The sequence below is a fragment of the Brachycentrus maculatus genome, unplaced genomic scaffold (assembly GCF_059751285.1).
Source record: "Brachycentrus maculatus isolate JH-2025_06_01 unplaced genomic scaffold, ASM5975128v1 h1tg000202l, whole genome shotgun sequence".
Taxonomy (NCBI): Eukaryota; Metazoa; Arthropoda; class Insecta; order Trichoptera; family Brachycentridae; genus Brachycentrus; species Brachycentrus maculatus.
The window spans coordinates 2,604,606-2,625,000 of NW_028280953.1; the positions used below are offsets into that span (position 1 = coordinate 2,604,606).

Here is a 20,395-nt window from a genome sequence, read left to right on the forward strand (position 1 = left end):
CTGAGGTCCGAATCCTGGATTATAATTACACACATGAGAAACGCCAGAAAATACCATTTTCATTTTTATTATTCAGCTTATAATTTGACCAGATAACATTTTGAGTGTGTCCAAATACTTGTTCACAAAATCTGGATTATCTCCCATTACTTTATTATTATCTTTTGAGTTTTATTATTATTGTTGGACGCCCGGTGAAAACATGACAAAGCCTTTGTTAAGTGTGTGTAGTTACAGTACGTTCATAAATAGACTGAAAAAGTCTGGAAAGTTCCATAAGCTACAAGAAACTTGGAACGTAACATTGTGTAGGACATGATTATTAAGACATAAATATTCACATATGATGTCTCACTTAACACTTTGCATGAGTGTCTTCCTACTTTGTGGAATGTTTCAAATACAATATCCCGAGATGATGAATGGTTTCTTAGAATTTACTTATGTAACGTGAGGCAAAGAGAGCCATAGGAGTGGAGGTAACATTTAGCGTCCAATTTGCTTTGTAAAACATCCTATTTGATTTGTTAACACGTTGACTGCCAACTACGAGATAACTCGTAGACTGCGTTCTTTGCTAGGACACTGACTAGGAGTTATCTTGTACTGTGTTTACTTGCCATATTCCTGCAGTTACGATCAAATTCCTCGTATATCAGTGCTAATATGGATAGATGGCGCATGGGAAGAGAACGAAAAATCAATGCTGGCTTACATGAACACAAAATTTATTAATAAATGAACAGAATACATAATTATTTACTTTATTCGAGTTTTTAATAACATTATATCATTAAATGAATGATTAAATGACTTTTTAGAACGGAATTCTGAAAATTATCATGGCAGTCAACGTATTTAACATCAAATTTGATTTGTTAAGGTGGACACTGATCTCCACATTTGGTCGTAACGTAACACATTAGGATGCGAGCATTCAGGCAGCCAGTACACCGAGTCGAGCGCTCCATCCAAAGTTTCGGATGCTCGCTGATGCTCGCCGCGAGTCAAAATGCTCCAATCAGTCTCCATCTTAAGGAGTCTAGTTTGGTTTGTGTAAAACTTCCAATTTAAAGTAAAAACCTGCAGATCTTTGATCTGTTTAATATAATTTTTCCGTAGAATTTGAACAGACATATATAAAAATAGTTTACCTCATTGGAGACATCCTGAGCGAGTTGCTGCCACTCCTTCGTATTATGATCCAGAAGTTCGGGAACCCAATTGACACCTAAAACATATTTTTAACATGTCAAATTCGCTTTAGTTTTGTTTGGTTACTCATGATAAATATCTAGCAAAAGTTGAAAATTGACGTTGTTGTTTGATATTGACGCGTTTGCTTTCGGTTATCCTGCTTATAAAACGGAATCAAGTTGTATTTGCACTTTTGAAATTTGCTGCTTTTTTTTAAAATCAACTTTCTAAAATTAATAAAATGTGTATAAAATAGTTGAACTTTATCTGACAAAAACTGGATTTTGTTGTCCATTAAATCTGAAGTTTGTTAAATTGTCCATTATATTGAGGTTTTACTGTATTGGTAAATTTGATTGTGTAAGGATAAGTTGTGCATTCTTTTTAAAGGAATAACCCACAAAGCCTGTATTAGAGTCTTGTGTGCAGGTAGGAGAGTAAGGATAAAGAAGGTAAATGTGAAAAATACATTACAAACACCCAGACCAATTGAAAATAAATCTTTCTTGAATTTATTTTGCAATTGGCGGGAATGGCCACCGCAATGGAACACGCGATGCCAGATTCGCAGTCGAGCTACGCCAAATTACACCCAACTATGCCACGGCGCCTGCATTGACATATCGCTCACTCCTTTTAACAACGTCATATATCAAAAATCATCATTTTTCAGTTGTGCATGTTTTCGGAATGCCCAGAAAATGTACTATATCCCAGCAAAAGTGGCATATTTTTAACTTAATATTTACCCGCTACAGGGCAGAGAGTGTTGTTTTTGCATTTTTAAGAAAAGGTATTGTTCAATTATTTTTTTTAAATTTACTAAATATTTCTCAAATGGAGAAAAAAAATACAGGTTTTACCTAAAAAGATCTGTTGCACAGTAAAAAGTTCAATAATTGGCTATTTATTTTTAATACATTTCATTATATTTTTAAAGTTTAAAAACAATCTCATGAAAAATCATATGACGTTGTTGAAACGAGTGAGTGTTATACACATCCTGAGTATACATGTATATCGTAGTCGTACAGAAGAAAGTGACCAACTACCAAAACGTAAAGTGTTCAGGAGGGCCATTTAAGTCACTTTTGCTTGGCAAGAAAATAAACATCAATGCAGTTAGTCATTTTTACCAAGTCAATATGTTATACTTCCAAGTTTAAAATCCTTTGGGATTTTTTCAGGGCAATATTAAGCTAGTAAGATATCAAATAGTCAATGATCACGTTTTTGTAAAACAATGCACTTGGTCACTTTCTCCTGTATGACTATGATATGTATGAGTGTGTATGAATGTTGCATACCTCCAACAATCTTGATAGTGGCTGCAAGATCACATTCTCCAGTGCAAATCCCCGGTGTGGTGGGTTCAACAGTTGTGGTGGTGGTGCTCGGCGTGGTGGAAGTGGTTGTGGTGCTCTTCTCCGGACCCTCGGAGCTGCCAGAGCCATCTTCGCTCCCTTCAGCTCCCTTAGCCGTGGCGGCCCTCTGGGCTTCCAGAAGCTTCTCGATGGAGAAGGGCGTTGTTGAAGGTGTTGGCCAGCCAGTGAATTCGGTCGTAGCTCTTAAATAACGAATTCAATTGGTTAGGTTAGGTTATGTTATTTTGAATATTAAATGTGTCGGGTTGTGTTCCCGTGTTTAGTATCGCATACTCTTGATTCAGAGTTTCTAGGTTTGTAGGTTCTACCATAATTTGATGCCTATTTTTAATAATAAGCTGTTAAGGTTCACAGATATACAATAGTATGAAATAAAAATGTTTATGTAAATAATAAAAACACAAATATTTCTCTTAAAAAAAGCTTTGTTCACATTGTGGTATGGTAATATAACACTCTCCTTATCATTCATCATTCACTTTCTGTAATACTACTTAAAAACGCAACTTCAGACAACTGGTTTCGGAATAATCATTCTCATCATCAGGTCAAATGTAGACTAAAGTGAAATCGTTATGGTCTCCTGTTTATATAAAACTAAAATTATTATTATATTACTATCCTTTGAAAGAGAGTGAGAAGGAAGATAAACGAATCACAATGGGAATATTTTTAAAAGCAGACTTGAATTTAAATTTAATTGGTTATTTATTATGTGTGTATTATGAAACACCTCACTGATCAAACTGATCTGAGATTCATCATTCTTCTTTATCCAATTCCTGAGTGGACTAACCGAGATTTGTGAATGTACATTTAGACAAACTCAAAATATTGTGGAGATAAGTATTAAGTGAAATTGAAAGTGCCATGTCTAAGCTAGACAAAATCTGGAAAGACCAGGGTGTGAGTAACAACACCAAGATGAAGCTTGTCAGGAGCTTGGTCCACTCCATTTTTCTCCATGCCGCTGAAACGTGGACCATAAAAGCAACAGAAAGGAGAAAAATTGATGCCTTCGAAATGTGGTGTTGGAGGCGCATGCTCCGAATTCCATGGACAGCTAAACGCACCAACGAGTCCATTCGCCAGAATGGATGGCTTGGATGGCTTGACTCTGGTCAATGTCTGTACCCGACGGATTCTCCAGTTATTTTGACACGTTGCGCGTGGCAACGAGGATAGCCTGGAACGACTAGTTGCGATCGGTAGCCTGGAGGGAAAGAGAGGGAGAGGTAGATTCCCCACACGATGAACCGATCAAATTAAGGCAGCAGCAGGCACCTCGGTGGTTGGAGCGCTACGTGCAGCACAGTCAAGGGATAACTGGAGAAGAGACATTGCTTCTGCAAGGGTCACAACCCTCAGCAATAAGACGAAGAAGAAGTATTAATAATTTTACTGTACCTGGTCGGCCATTTCTTGAGTGCCGATGGCGTGGAACCTCCACCGGACATGCCTCCCTCGTTCGATGGTTTCGGAGTGGTCAATCGTTTGCCCGGTTTCCCTGCGCCGGGCCTTGATGGGAACACTATTTTGAAGTCCTTGACTGCTGGCTTCGCGGGCCCCTGAGCAGTAGTACTAGATTCTGTGCTCACTTCTGACTTGGCATCCCCGTTGAGCTTGAATCCTGGCGGGAGAAGGGATGAGATATCTGCTATTTTTATCGGAGCAGTACCATTGGATTCTGTTTTCGAGTCTGGCTTGAATCCTGGCGGTAGGAAGGCAGATATATCGACAGGTTTAGCAATTTCTAGAAGCTTGTTGATTGTTGTTGGCTTCGCAGTTGTTGTCGTCAAATGCTTATAGCCTTTGGGTAACAGTGATGAAACATCTACCGGTATGGCTTGGGCCAAGAGATCGACCTTCTTAGGCTTTGCTGTTGTAGAGCTTGGCTCTGGTGTTAGCTTGTAGCCTGGAGGTAACAGGTGTACTACAGAATCCGTTTTGACGTTTTTGAAGAGGTCTTCTATTGAGGGCGGTGCTTCTTCCTTTGGCGGTTTATATCCTTTGGGCAAAAGTGACGAAATATCACTTTGAATTATTAATTTATTCTTCAATCCTGGTGGGATTTCCTCTTTTTTATCGTCAGGCTTCTCGGTTGTTGTCGTTATCTTTCTATCTTTGAAGCTTTGTCGAACTTTGAACCCTGCTGGTAAAAGCCCAGTCAAGTCATCCAATTTGATCGCTTCCAATGGTGGAATCTTGGATTTTGGTTTGGCAGTGGTGGTAGCTGGACGTGAATAAGGTGAGAACTTCTTGATTGTAACTGGTGGCGGTTCAGGGGTAGCTCTTTCGGTCGAAGTGGTAGTTGAAGTACTCTTTACTGTGAATATCTGCAAAGGAGGGGCAGGAGTGGCCGGCTCTTCCTTGATGGGTTTGTCGTGAGGCATTTCAGTAAGAACTGCAAAATCTTGTGCATCACCTTTGAAACCTGATAAAAATCCGCTTGACAGCTCTGATTGAACTCGATCTAATTTATCTATGATACTCTCTGTTGATTTTGTGTTGGTGTCTGTGGTGTGTTCAGTCGTGGTGACACTTTCTGCGGTAGTGTCTTCAGGATTTTTCGTAGGATCCGAATCTTCTCTTTCTTCTTTTTCTTCTTCCAATTCGGAAAGGACTTGCTTCTTTTCATCTTGAGCGACTCCGGGGAATGGTAAAAACCTCGCTCCAGATACGCTCCGGCTGGTTTGAACTGAAGCAACAACCACCCAGCTCTCTGTGGAATTCGGAGATACAGTAGTCACATCTTTGTTTTCTTCGACGGATTTGTTTGAGGATTCTTTCATTTGCGAAGTGCTTTTAGGTGAAGTTTGCGTATATTCTGGTACGGAGAATGTTCCGTTAACAACACTCTTGGTGGTGACGACTGAAACAACTTCTTGTCCGATTAGAATTGATGGTGGATCAGTAGTTATTTCTTCTGGAAGTTCTGTAGTAATTTCAGGTTCTGCATATTCTTCTGTGACGTACGTAGGAGGCTCAGTGTTGTCTATGAGGGCGCTATCGACGAATTCTTTGAAGTTATCATCTTTGACCATCGCTTGTTTCGGTTTCATTGTAAGAATTTCAAATGTTTCACTTTTGACGGTTGATTTATCTTCTTGGGGATCTTTTCTATGCTCTTCTTCTTCTTCTTCTTCGTAATCTTCGCTCTCTGCATTCTCGTTCTCTGAATGATCGTGAGTAGATGAGTCGGAGACGGATGGTTTGCTATTGGGGTTTTCCGTTTCATCGTCGATGTATTCTACTTCATCGTCATAATACTCGGGCACTTCGGAGGTCTGGACATTTTTATTGGTTTCGACAATGTGTTCTGGGCTATTTTCGTCGTCGCTTTCCGTTTGATCTTCGTAAACGTAAGATTCTGTAGAATATTCCGTAATCGTTTCGTTTTGAACATTTGCACTGTGTTCGCTATCGAGTATCGTTGGGTTTTGCGTTGTGTTGTCATCTTTAGGATTATCTTCAATTACTGTTGTAACTTCGATATTCTCAGTTGTAGGATTTTGAGTTGTGACGTCTTGTGACTTGATGACTTCAACATCTTCGGATCCATTAGTAGGTCGTCGAGAACTATCTCCAAAATTTTCGTCGGGTATTTCGTCTTCTAATAAGGGCTCGAGATCGAATAAAGGTTTATGTTCGGTTGTCGAACTGTAATGGGGTTTATTAGGACTAAACGACGGTTTATTAGACCTCAGGTTGAAAGCCAGACCCTTTCCCGGTGACTTAGTAGACGGGGAGAATCTATTTTGCCTGGCGGTTTGCGGGCTCGGTCTAATAGTAGTCGTACCTTTTGGTTTGAATCTGTTTCTGGTATTTGAGAAACTGTTTTCATTGCTGCTGAAGTAGTTTTCATTAGAAGCTTGTGCTTTTCTAGATGGTTCGAAATCATCATCTTTCGGCGAATTGAAGTAGCTTGGCCTGTTGTTTACAATTCGGTTTTGGGGTTTATTTCTCGAAAACTCTGACTTGTTAGGATTGTATGTTGAAATTTTTGGCTTGTCTGTGTATTCGTAGATGTCTTGGTTGACTGGTTCGGCAGCGCTGGGAAAGTCGGAGTCGAAGTCCAGTGGAGGTGATCGGAGGATGTTGGTGTTATAAGTCCCTTGTCCCGGCTGCCTTATTCTTGGACCGTTGAAGTTGTGAGCGTCTCCAGGATTATCAGGGAACGGATCAGGGTTGTTTATCGTGATTTGACCCAGAAACATTTCAGGTTTTGATGGATCGTGGTTGTGTGAGGTTTGAGAGAAGGGAGAGAACTCTGGCCTGTTGGTCGACGCAGGATGGTTGACTTGATAGCTCGTAGGAGCTTGCACTCTGGTCGGGAAACCGCTTGGCTCACTTTGCTGCAGTGGAGCAAACTCCGACTGCAGATAATACTGTCCGTTTTGCCTCTGCCTTCCAGATGTTTGGTACTGAGACAGGGGTCTGCTCGCTTCGAATCCAGGGTTTTGGTAGCCCTGGTTTCCCTGCGTGTTGAAGACTTGCTGCTGGGAGAAGTCCGAGGGCCTGAACTGGTTTCCGAAGTTGCTCTGGCCAAAGTATGGACCTCCAGATTGAGCTTGGAAGCTTGGCACGAATCTGTTGTCTGGCTGGCCGAAGTAGAAACCCGATTGGCCTGCAACAAAAGAAAAAGAGAGACATTAGGACAAATCTTATTTGAAACGCGTTACCCAAAAACCTATTTAGAGTTTTATTCATTTACCAGACATTTTTACATATAACATATCTTATATATATACCATATACAAGAGACTAAGCTCTTGTGCTTGGAGAGGGACTTACACCTAATGTTTATTGATTCTACTTAATTAAGGACTTTATACAGCAATTTTTTCTTTGGGTCTTTTTTGTTTGTTTTGTGTGCGTGTTTTTTTTCTTCAATTTCTCATGTATCAGGCTTTTAAAAAAAAAAGAATCTTATCTTCTTCTTCTGCTAACTCTTATCCCCACCCAATGGTGCATAGGGAACTGAATCGTATTGACGCAGTCTTATTTTGATCGTTATTCACGTGAATGCACGGTGATCACTCCTGCGCTTCAGGTACCAGTTAAAGGTAATATTAAATACATATTAAATAGTGTAAAATCACTAATGTGTCGGGTTGTGGTCCCGTGGTTAGTGTCGCGGACTCTAAAGTCAGAGTTTCTCGGTTCGAACCCACTCTACCATAATTTGATACCTACATATTTCTAATAATGAGCCGCTTATGCTCAAAGAAATAGTATCAAATTGCAATATTTGTGTAAATAATAAAAACCTAAATATTTCTCTTTTTACTAATAAAATATGTATATTTATTTTCACCCCCCTCCTGCGAATCGTACAATGTATGTTATTTTAAAACCCTTATCCGCACCCCAATGGTGCATAGGGCACTGTGTCATATGAACGCAGTTATATTAATCGTTTATACATGAAGGAAACGTGATCAGCCCTCCGCTTCAGGTCGGCTGTCCAAATTTAAAACACAGTCATCATCATCTTCTAAAGGCAGCGCCTTGTAGTGTCAGCCACTTGTCTCTGTCAGTCGCCATCCTCTTGAGCTGCGAATAGGAGGAGACGTCCATGAGCCGCTTCAAATCCTGGAAGTATGAAGTTCTTGGGCGGCCTCTTGTTCGTTTTCCCAAGATTCTTCCTTCGAAGATGTTGCTAAGAAAGGTGCTATTTCTAATTGAGTGCCCTATTAGCTTGGCCTTCCTCTTCAAAATATGATTTAAAAGCTCTCTTTTTTCTTTTACGTCCTGCAACACCTTTTCGTTGGACTTCCTTACAACCCATGATGTCTTGGTCATCTTCCTCCAAACCCACATCTCAAATGCTTCAAGCCGGTCTTTTTCGTACTTTTGGATGGTCCAGGTTTCACACCCATACAACAAAACACTCCAAACAAAAGCCTTTATGAATCCTTTTCTTACTTCAATTTTTAAATGTTTGTTTGATAGGAGGCTGTACTTTTTCATAAAAGTTTGCTTGGCTAGCGTTATCCTCTTTTTTATGTCTAGGGTACATTTATTGTTATATGTTAGCGTGCTACCCAGATAACAGAATTGATCCAACTGTTGAATTACTCTATTTCCGAGAAGTATTGTTGGATGGAGGTCAGATTGCTCTTTTTCAACTATCATTGATTTTGTTTTGGCGGCATTAATTTTCAAATGGAACTTATCCAGAGCATTAAAACACAGTAAGGGACATTTTTTTTGTAGTAGGTTTTTTTTTGCATTTATGGACTAAGTAAACTCTACTTAGTCCAAAAATGTAGTGTTTTAAATTTGGACAGCCGAGGTACCAGTCCATGGTAATTTTGAATAAATATTACAGTGAAAAAATCACTAATATTTATTTTACCCCCCTTGAGAATCGAACCCGGGACCTCCAGAACGGTAGCCAAGCGTGCTAACCATTACACTACGGAGGCGGACGAATATGTACGTTATACTAATGTTTTATTTTTATATTAAAATCATTATGTTATTCAACAATATTTAGTGCTGAATCCATAAATAATACGTTGCCGTTAATTTCAAACAGATTAAGGTATCAAAGATCGCGTTTAAAGCGGAGTGATTAGTTGGTGTATTGTGTGTTCAGGCGCGGGTCGTGTAATGAAGCATTGACGGTGACAACTATTTCGCCGGAGCCAGACTCCGCCTGCAATATTGGATATTATTCCCATTTGCATGTCATTCGGGACGCCGTTCCCTTCACCGCTACCATTCCAGACACGCCGGTTTTCCGGGAGCTGTGCAGTAATTCCTAATCTAATAGGACTTCGCGCGAATCTCGTCAGAGCTGAATTAGGACATTTATTCGAGATATTCAGACACTTGCATTAATTTCAAATGTAAATCCTTTCAAAGTACACGAAATATTTTCGAGAAATTCGGTAAGAAGCTGATATTATGTTTTTTATTTGGCATCTCAGCATTGATTAAGAAGAATGTGAAAATCTGGGCATTTACAGGGCTTATATTGAGATATTAATGAAAAAAATCTTCCAAAAATTTCGTTAGTGAAATGTATATTACGAACGCCGTTATTTTTAACGCTGTTCCACCGCGTTAGGGCGTTTGTCCATTACACGGGATTTCACCGTCCGGTTTTGAAAAATGAAAGCGACTACGACAGTTTAGCGTACTCGAATTTACGCACAACGTGTTAATGCACCGATCAAGAGAAGAAAGATGGACAAAATCACAAGCCAATCCAAGCCAATCATCGTTTTAAAACGATAACTGACGTGCCGGACGGTAAATTCCGTGTGATTTCGTGTAGTGGACAAACGCCCTTAGGGCTTTGTGCACTACACAGAATTTTACCGTCCGGCATTTCAGTTAGCATATAAAACGGATGATTGGATTGTGCTTTTTTTCTTCGGATCGGTGTGCTCGATCAGAGCTCGATCACGGTGCGCGTAAATTCCATCACGCTAAACTGTCGTAGTCGCTTTTATTTTTCAAAAAACTGACTGCCGGACGGTAAAATTCCGTGTAGTGCACAAGCTGCCTTACATGGGAAAAAGTCCTGGATATATCATTTAAAGACACCAATATTTCACATATTTTGAATTACCTTACTCTTTTGTTTTGATATTAATTTCATATAGTAATATAGTATGTAGCACTTAAGTATAAGAGTTCTATATGCTGTGTTCTTTACTTAAATTATTCATATTACTTAAGCGTTCTACATGTACGCTCTTAATTATTACTAAACGGTGCGAATTCCTTCATTAAATATTGCACAGACTGCAGTCAGCTCCCATTACTTTGTTTCGTAATGTTGCTCTGGATTAGGTCTGGAAGTGTTAGTAGCCTGCCTGAACGAGACTGGGAACAGGGATTACAACACATTATATGTCATCCGAAGAGCGCGTAATTGGTTTACTAGAGCCGGGTCTGCGTCAGATGTTTAAATTTAGATATATTCAATTCATCTTTTCATATATGTACTATATTTCACTTACACTGAGGAAAAATTGAATTTTATCAAAAATCACTAATCCCTTAGTTTCTTTTTATATTTAAATAACTTTTTATGGTTACTGCCAAATCAATAAAATATGAAAGCAGAAAAATGTGAGAATTTTGGTTTTTACCTGTTGATAAGAACATGTCGCTCACTCCTTTCAAGAACGTCATAAATAAAAAAACTTGATTTTTCAGGAAAACGTTTTTAAAGTTTAAAAATATAATACAATGTATTCAAAATAAATATCAAGCCACTTATAAAACTTTTTACTTTGCTAAAGATCTTTTTAGGTAAAACCTGAAGGTTTTTTCTCCGTTTGAAAAATATCTAGTATATTGAAAAAAATAATTACACAATAACTTTTCTTCAAAATGCAAAAACAATACTTTCTGCCCTGTAGCGGGTTAATATTGAGTTAAAAATATGCCTCTTTTGCTGGGATATAGAACAGTTTCTGGGCATTCCGAAAACATGCACAACTGAAAATTTACGAATTTTGACTTATGACGTTCTTGAAAGGAGTGAGCGATATGTTCAAATGGTGGTCTTAATATTCTATCTTTTTCTGTGTGTATATTAGGTTAAAATGGTTAAAAACCATAAAAAAAATGTATTAAAAAAAGAACTCCACCGACAAGACAATCAAGGTGGGTCTCTGCAAAATATGTATTTTTTAAATATGTTAAAAATTGTGATTTAAATACAATTTATGTCAATAATAAAATATAAAAAATCAAAAACGTAACAATTTTACAAGCTAGAATACCTTAAAATAATTTATAATGGAAAGATAACGTTTTGGCGAAGACCTCCACAAATCTTGTATATCAATTATTCCTTGCAGAAATTATTAGAGAAGACATAACAATATATCCTTTCTTTCTAACCTGGGTTAGGATGCTCTGGCTAATAGCGACTAATTTTTCAAGTCCTCCCTTTGGGATAACTCGATGTAACGCGTATTAGGGCGGGTACAGCTATGGTTTATATAACGATCTCATTACACTCATGTTCTCCTGGTACCAAATCGACCCAATTATAAATTTTCGGTGAAATTCTTTTTAATTTTTATTGATTGTTAAGTAAACACATGAAGGAGATGTGATCAGCACTGCGCTTCAGGTACCATTTTTTTTCTTAATTTTAATTTTTTTTTGCATTATACAAACATAAATTCAAAATATAAAGTTAACAATATAAATACAAAAAAAGATCCCACAAAGGCATGGCCTGTGTGTGGGTATACAATATAATTTAGGTCATAGTTAAAGACACTGGCAAGAATACAATAGGTATTATATGTAGAACTAGAATAATAGTGTTAATGTAAAATACAAAAATACAAAATACTCGACTATCAGAAAACAAAAATAAAATAAAATAAAATATTTTTTAAAATAAAATTAAAAATATAAAAAAGATGAAAAAGTAAAAAGTATCATGCAGGGTAATCTTCCATAAAGTCATTTAATATAGAAACTAATTATTCATTCGTTGTTCAAACCATCTTTCTAAATCTCTTAATCTCTCTATATATTTGTAATATTAATTCTGTAAAATATTTGTCCTGTTACCAATGGTATAATGTATAAAAGTGAAGTATGGAGTTGGTAAAATATGAATATAGACTGAATGCAGCAGAAATGCGATCACTCAGACAAATATGCGCCAAAATAATGTATGATCGAATGTTAAAATTAGAAAATAATGAAAACCTGAGACAAGCATTATGGATAACATAAGTTACTAAGAAACCATCAGGTATATATGATATTTTCTGGCGTTTCTCATGTGTGTGATTATAATCCAGGATTCGGACCTCACATACTAATAAAAGACTTTCTGCTCAATAAAAAGCTTCTTTTCATCTCACCAATAGATGTCTCTAGTGAAGTTCTAGTGATTCTAAGAATAATGTTTCAAAATTGGTTCATATATATAGAAATTCCAAGAATTTGAGTAGTGTGGTTGTTAATAATGGGTAGAATTGGTGAATGTGACACGTGTGTAAAGTGATCACTTAAACCAGCCTATGACGGTCGTCAGCTCCGTAAATGCCCAGACTTCCATATTCTTCTTCATATTTGATGAGATGTCAAAAAATAATACTAAGAAACCAGTAAGAAAGGTTGTTAAATATGGTTGTCGTAAAGAAAAGAGACTTTAGTTGTAAGTAGAAGCAGAAGAAGACCGAGGAAAATCTGATATGATCAAATTCATAAAAGTGAACAAAAGTCAAATACTTAAAAGTGAACAGGTCAGGAGTCAGAGTAATTTTAGGTTATATTTATGAGGAGAATAATTACGAGGAGATTCTTGAATGTGGAGAAGGCGAAAAATGTTTGCAATAATAGAGGGATGCGGCATTCGATCCTCTTTGACTACCCCTGCAGTGGAACGGGGTGATGCTAACATCACTCAAATTTGCATTTAATAAAGCTTCTTTTGAACATAAAATCGTAAGCAGGAAAAATAAAATACGTACAAAAAATATTTCTGTTACAAAGTTCTTACACAAGTTTTGTATTCTTGTGAAAAAAAGCATTGAAACAAGTGGAAACTTTAAAGTTTAAGGCCGGAATACAAAACTCGGAGAGCTAAGTATTTAATCTTTGCGAGAACTCCCCTCTTAAGTTTTGCAAAAAGTTCCTGCCGAATTTTTATAAAAGGTGCTTTAAAATCGCTTGTCAAACAATATAAAAACGTCGTGAAAAATAAAACTTCAATTTTATATCAAATAAATAAACAATTTTTGTCCGCCTCCATAGTGTAGTGATTAGAGCGCTAGGCTACCATGCTGGAGGTCCCGGGTTTGATTCCCAAGAGGGTGAAAATAAATATTAGTGATTTTTCAGTCTAATATTTATTTAATATGACCCTGGACTGGTACGTTTGGCTGATCACCTTTCCTTCGTGTATTTGACGATCAAGATAACACTGCTTCTATACGATGCAGTGCCCTATGCACCATTGGGTGCGGATAAGGGTTTGAGGAAGAAGAAGAGATATATTTTATTTCATTTAATGATTTAGGAGTTACTTTGTGGTAATATCTATGCATTTTGAATTAAAATTTTACTATTTAGTAATTTTACCATTTAACGCATCATCAAAAAATAGTAAAAATAAGAAACAGCTCCTACCCCCTCTTCATCCTTCAATATCCAACATCTAATCTCAATCCTTTCTTAATCCAACATAGATGGTTGTTATGAACTCATACGTACTATGTCATGAGATTAATGATATATCTATGAGTTCCAAAATTTTTGTAGTGTGGTTGTCAATCATGGGTAGAATGGTGAATGTTTCACGTGTGTAAAGTGATCACTTGACCAGCCAATGAGAGATCATGAGCCCTTTTAATACCCAGACTTCCAAATTGTTCTTCATCTATGTTAAGATGTTAATTAAATGGTAAAAAAACCCTCTAGTCAGGGCAGACGAGTGTGGCGTTCCATCCTCTCTGCCTACTCCTGAATGGGTGAAAAGGTAGGTAGTAGTAAGACTGTATAAAAGGTAGGTAGTAATAAGATAGGTAGGTATTCGTAGTAGCGTATAAAAGATAGATAGCAGTAAAATAAGTAGTAGTGTATAAAAGGTAGGCAGTAGTGAGGTAGGTAGTAGTGTATAAAAGGTAGGTAGTAATAAGATAGGTACTCGTAGTAGCGTATAAAAGGTAGGTAGTAGTGTATAAAAGGTAGGCAGTAGTAAGATTTGTAGTAGTGTATAAAAGTTAGGTCGTAATAAGATAGGTACTCGTAGTAGCGTATAAAAGAGAGGTAGAAGTAAAATAGGTTGTAGTGTTTAAAAGGTAGGTAGTAGTAATATAGGTAAGTAGTGTATAAAAGGTAGGCAGTAGTAAGATAGGCAGTAGTGTATAAAAGGTAGGCAGTAGTAAGGTAGGTAGTAGTGTATAAAAGGTAGGTAGAAGTAAGATGGGTACCTACTCGTACTAGCGTATAAAAGAGAGGTAGTAGTAAAATAAGTAGTATTGTATAAAAGGTAGGTAGTTAGTTAGGTACTCGTAGAAGTAGCGAATAAAAGGTAGGTAGTAACATATAAAAGGTTATTTTACCAAATATTTCCTTTGAGAAACAGCCCGTTTGCATAGCTAGAATACGATGGTATGTACATTTCTTTATGCAGTAGGTACGCTAGTGAGTTTAGTGAAACTGTTTTTCGCCAGAATTTCAGTAATATAGTAATACAGTAATACAACCTTCAGGCGCAGACCTGGGATAAAGTTTCCCATTCTGGAATAAAATTATTCATGGCTATAGCCCGAATGCTGGAACTGCTAGTTAGCACGCTACTTTCAGGAATTGCTTCACAAAGCTGCCGACATTGCTAATTATGAACTACCAACCGACTCGCGTAATTTTTATTATATTTTTATATTTATAACTCAACATAGATGAAAAAGAATATTCAAGACTTAGGACCGGACCTATAATAGGCTGGTTTAAGTGATATACAATTTTTAATAAATAAATAATAATAATAATAAAAAACCCTTATCCGCACCCCAATGGTGCATAGGGCACTGCTTCATATAAACGCAGTGTTATTTTGATCGTTTACACATGAAGGAAAGGTGATCAGCCCGCCACTTCAGGTACCAGTCCAGGGTAATATTGAATAAATATTACAGTGAAAAAATCACTTATATTTATTTGACCCCCCCTGGGAATCGAACCCGGGACCTCAAGAACGGTAGCCGAGCGCGTTGACCATTACACTACGGAGGCGGACTGTGAATTGTTGAATTGAATCATGTGAATTGTTACATTATTTCGCTTCTGCGATTACCATCCACAAAACCAAGATCGTGACATTAGCTTTTTGACTATATTGCCGATTAAACTATGATATAATACAATCCCCCGACATTTAGCGGTAATGACTCGAATAATATTATAAGCGCGACATGTGAGCGATAATTGTAATCGTATATTCCATACGTCTGCGTATATCAACGTTCGCACAAACAGATTGCCTTTGTCTAAAGTAGTTGTCAGACTCAGCGTTTCCTAATCTTTTTTGGCTCGCGTACCATTTGGTAATACATCACGCTTAGGGCGATTGTGCACTACACGGAATTTTACAGGACGTTTTTTCAAATAAAGCGACTACGACAGTTTAGCGTGATCGAGTTCACGCGCACCGTGATCACGCACCGTTCGAGCGCACCGATCCGGAGAAAGACTTGTAGTGGTCAGCAAGCCAGTAACCCCTACTGATAATAAAAGCGAATTCTCAGAATGCAATCACTGCAACTTGCAAGACAAAGGAGGCACTGACCGGGAACAATAAAGTGCACACGTCCCATTGCATTTTATTGTGACTAGCACTTCAAGACAAAAGAACAAAGGGTTCCCAAACGATATAAAAGAGGAACAGCCTCGGACTCCATATCTCACTCCTCCACCGGGAGCTCGTCGAGTACCATCTCACTCCTCCACCGGGAGCTCGTCGAGTACCATCTCATTTCTCTACCGGGAGCGCGACTACGAAGTTCCACCACTCACTCCTCCGCCGGGAATCCGCCAAGTAACACCGACGCCGTCACGAGACCGCCGCATCAAGACCTCGCTACGATCTCCAGTCCAGCACCCTCGCCAGCATCAAGAAGATACTCCGGCCAGCCCGACAGTCCATCTACGGCAACGCTACAACTACATCAATTCGACCCCGTCACGCCTCGCTACGCCACCGCTACGCCGTACCGTTTCGTGTAGCATTTATTGATAAATAAATATCTATTCAACACGAACGTCTTCTTCCTCGTTACCACATCCCCAAAGACTAACAAACGCCAATAATCCGTTTTTTCATGCTAACCGGACTGCCAGACAGTAAAATTCCGTGTAGTGCACAAGCGCTCTTAGTTGTACCACTTAGTAAAAATGATTGTATTTCGAGAAATTTCTTCCTTTATTTGCATTATACATTTTATAGGGTAAGTATATTTCCCAAAACTCAATTTACTTCAGTTAAAAAAAAAGGAAGGTTTTTTTTCTGATAAAAATGTGACATTTGAATGTGACAAAACATATCACAAGTTTTTTTTTTAAATAAAAGGTGCCGAAGCTCGATTCTTGTCGAAATTCAAAACCAGGACATTTAAGGAAGTATTTTTTTACAACTTATTTCAATAAAAAAAACATTAATTAAATTATTTGTATAAAAAATGAAAAGCGCGGTAGGAATTTTTTTTCCAAAAATCACCAATATTAATTTTCGATTGAAAATACATGTATTATTTTAAGCTTTAAATAATATTTTTAAGTCTTTTGAAAGCTGTCCTTCCACATTCCCAGATCTGATACAGTAGTAACTAGGCTTCCTGACAGATTTTCTCTTGCAATGCAATTTTTTAAAAACTAAATTGCGAATTGAATAAAAATATTTTTAATTATGATTTATTGAAAACATTTTTTGTCCGCTATTACTGAGTATTTTTCGCGTACCACTTACTGTCCTCCTCCATAATGTCATTACCCACTTGGGAATCGAACTCGGGACCTCCAGCGCGTTAGGCTACCATGCCGGAGGTCCCGAGTTCAATTCCCAAGAGGGTCAAAATAAATATAAGTTATTTTTCAGCCTTATATTTATTTAATATGACCCTGGACTGGTACCTGAAGCGGAAGATTGATCACCTTTTGTTCGCACATTTTTTTTAAATATATAATATTTTTATTAATATAATATTTTTTTCCACCTCCGTAGTGTAATGGTCAGCACGCTCGGCTACCGTTCTGGAGGTCCCGGGTTCGATTCCCAGGGGGGGTCAAATAAATATAAGTGATTTTTCACTATAATATTTATTCAATATTACCCTGGACTGGTACCTGAAGCGGAGGGCTGATCACCTTTCCTTCATGAGTAAAAACAATCGAGATAACACTGCGTTTATATAATAGTGCCCTATGCACCATTGGGGTGCGAATAAGGGTTTTTAAAAATAGTGATCAAGATAACACTGTTTCTATACGATGCAGTGCCCCATACACCATTGAGTGCGGATAATGGTTAGAAGACTAACTATCCACTTGGGTACCACAGGTTGGGAACAGTTGATCCAACTGTCTCCTCCGTTACAGCGTCTCCTGTCTAATTAAATTATTTAACCCCGCCTCCTTCTCCGAACTTCTGATCTCCCAATCCCGGGGACTTCTCTCGCTAATTCCACACTTACGGATCATTGTCGCGTTTCTACACACAAACCATTATTCATTCAACGAACTATTTCCGACTATCTTGTCTGCCATTCGTGACTGACGGGCCTACAATTGACAGTGAGTATTGTACATTACGCTCACTCCTTTCAAGAACGTCATAAATAAAAAACTTGATTTTTCAGGAGAACGTTTTTAAAGTTTTAAAATACAATACAATGTATCAAAAATAAATATCAAACCACTTGTTGAACTTTTTACTGTGCAACAGATCTTTTTAGGTAAAACCTTACGGTTTTTTCTCCATTTAAAAAATATTTAGTTATTTTAAAAAATAATTAAACAATACCTTTTCTTCAAAATGCAAAAACAACACTTTCTGCCCTGTAGCGGGTAAAAATTAAGTTAATAATATGCCGCTTTTACTTTTGCGTATTATTAACCCTCATATTTACCCTGTAGCGTATAAATATTAAGTTAATAATATGTCCATTTTCTGGACACGCACAACTGAAAATTGATTTTTGTTATATGACGTTGTTGAAAGGAGTGAGCGATTTGTGATACCTTATGATTTTATTATAAATATTTATTATTTATTGTATCAGACACTGGATTGTTCACCCTACGGATGAGATGTCAATATTATAGGTACCTAAACTTGATATGAAACATTTCGACATCTCAACATAGACGAAGAAGAATATTCTTCTTATGGAATTCTGGAGAATTTACGGTTCGTTGACCTGACATAGGCTGGTTAAGTGATCACTTTACACACGTGTAACATTCACTATTGTAGAATGTAGGACGTAGACATGATTGATAACCACACTACTCAAATTTTTGGTACTCCTACAAATATCAAAAACCTCATGACGCTTTATGTGTGAGTACAATGAAGCCATTTATCATTGGTTTGAAACATATTTTTTTAGCGGAGATCAATATCTTTTATTATATACAAATATCCTTACTGGATTATTTTACATATCGCTCACTTCTTTCAAGAACGTCATAAATTAAAAGATCAATATCTTTTATTATATACAAATATCCTTACTGGATTATTTTACATATCGCTCACTTCTTTCAAGAACGTCATAAATTAAAAATCGTCAATTTTCAGTTGTGCATGTTTTCGAAATGCCCAGAAAATATACTATATCCCAGCAAAAAAGGCATATTTTTAACTTAATATTTACCCGCTACATGGCAAAAAGTATTATTTTTACATTTTGAAGAAAAGGTATGGTTTAAGTATTTTTTTAAATATACTAAATATTTTTCAAATGGAGAAAAAACCTTCAGTTTTTACCTAAAAAAATCTGTTGCACAGTAAAAAGTTCAATAAGTGGCTTGATATTTGTTTTTAATACATTGTATTATATTTTCAAACTTTAAAAACGTTCTCCTGAAAAATCAAGTTTTTTGATTTATGACATTCTTGAAAGGAGTGAGCGATACGTATACTCTTAACTATTGCATTATAGACAGAATTATTTACTTACATTTTTATTTACTTTAAAAATTTAAAACTATATTTTCAGGTATTTCACATTACGTAAAAAAAACGGTTTGGATGTTGCATACATCCAAATAAAAGGGTTTCTGCTAAATAAAAGCATTCCCAATCCATTCATAGATGGCTCCAGTGTCTCTCACATGTCATGATGATATTAATGATATATATAAGTTCGAAAAATTTGAGTAGTGTGGTTGACAATTATGGGTAAAATGATGAATATTACACTATGTAAAGTGATCACTTGACCAGTGTATTATAGGTCACAAGCCATGTAAATACCCAGACTTTTCTCCATCTATGTTGTATGTCAAAAATGTCAAAAATGTCAAAAATGTCAAAAATGTAAGAATTTACATTTTCGTGTCTATTGCACATCCAATACTAGTAATCATAAGCGCTCATATAAACTAATTAAACAATAAAACAACCTGAATTTTGTCAAAAAAGCTCATAAGGGGTAGATTAGTCCAAAGTTAAACTCGGGGGTAAGTTCATATGTGCTTTATTCGCGATGGCAGCTGTTGCGACTGGCACAGTAAACTTTCAATCTACGCGTTATTTCGGATTCGTGAGCTTTCGTTGCTAACTTTAATCCATCTCTCGCTACCACAGAAGGGAGAACCGAATTTATGACTAGAAATACATCTCGGAAATAACTAAGTTCGGGGATGGTATTCACACATGACGTTTGTATGATAAGGGTATGGAATAATAATAAAAACAAAAAGTTACAAACATGATTTGAGAACAACGATAACATCGACGTCCCCTACGTAAAGTACTCTATCTGCAAATCTGTTACTTTGCAGGAGAGAGCTTAGAAGATTTTTTAAATTATAATTTAACGGTTTTATCTGAAATTCTAAACTATGTAGTATTATACATTCAAAAACACAATGAAATAATACTTTTAATCGTTTTAAAACGTTATGCTTTGACGAAGTTAAGTGGTTAGCGTTTTAGGAGTTTAGTTCAATTCGAAAATTTATATATATATATATATATATATATATATATATATATATATATATATATATATATATGAATATATATTTATATATATATATATATATAATATATATATATATATATATATATATATATATATATATATATA

At 36.7% G+C, this 20,395-nt stretch overlaps 1 protein-coding gene across 3 annotated transcripts in view; it reads right to left on the minus strand.

The window, feature by feature from the left end:
* LOC148307305 (uncharacterized) overlaps positions 1-20,395 on the minus strand; it is a 254,937-nt gene that overhangs the window by 12,033 nt on the left and 222,509 nt on the right. For all 3 annotated transcript variants that reach the window (XR_015837874.1, XM_088263694.1, XM_088263695.1), the window contains 3 exons: positions 3,990-7,209; positions 2,505-2,764; positions 1,155-1,231 (listed from right to left, as the gene is read on the minus strand). Coding sequence is in view for 2 of the 3 variants with exons in the window: in XM_088263694.1 (XP_088119820.1) it covers positions 1,155-1,231; positions 2,505-2,764; positions 3,990-7,209 (3,557 nt within the window). In the remaining variant the exon portion in view is untranslated. The remainder of the gene's footprint in view (positions 1-1,154; positions 1,232-2,504; positions 2,765-3,989; positions 7,210-20,395) is intronic.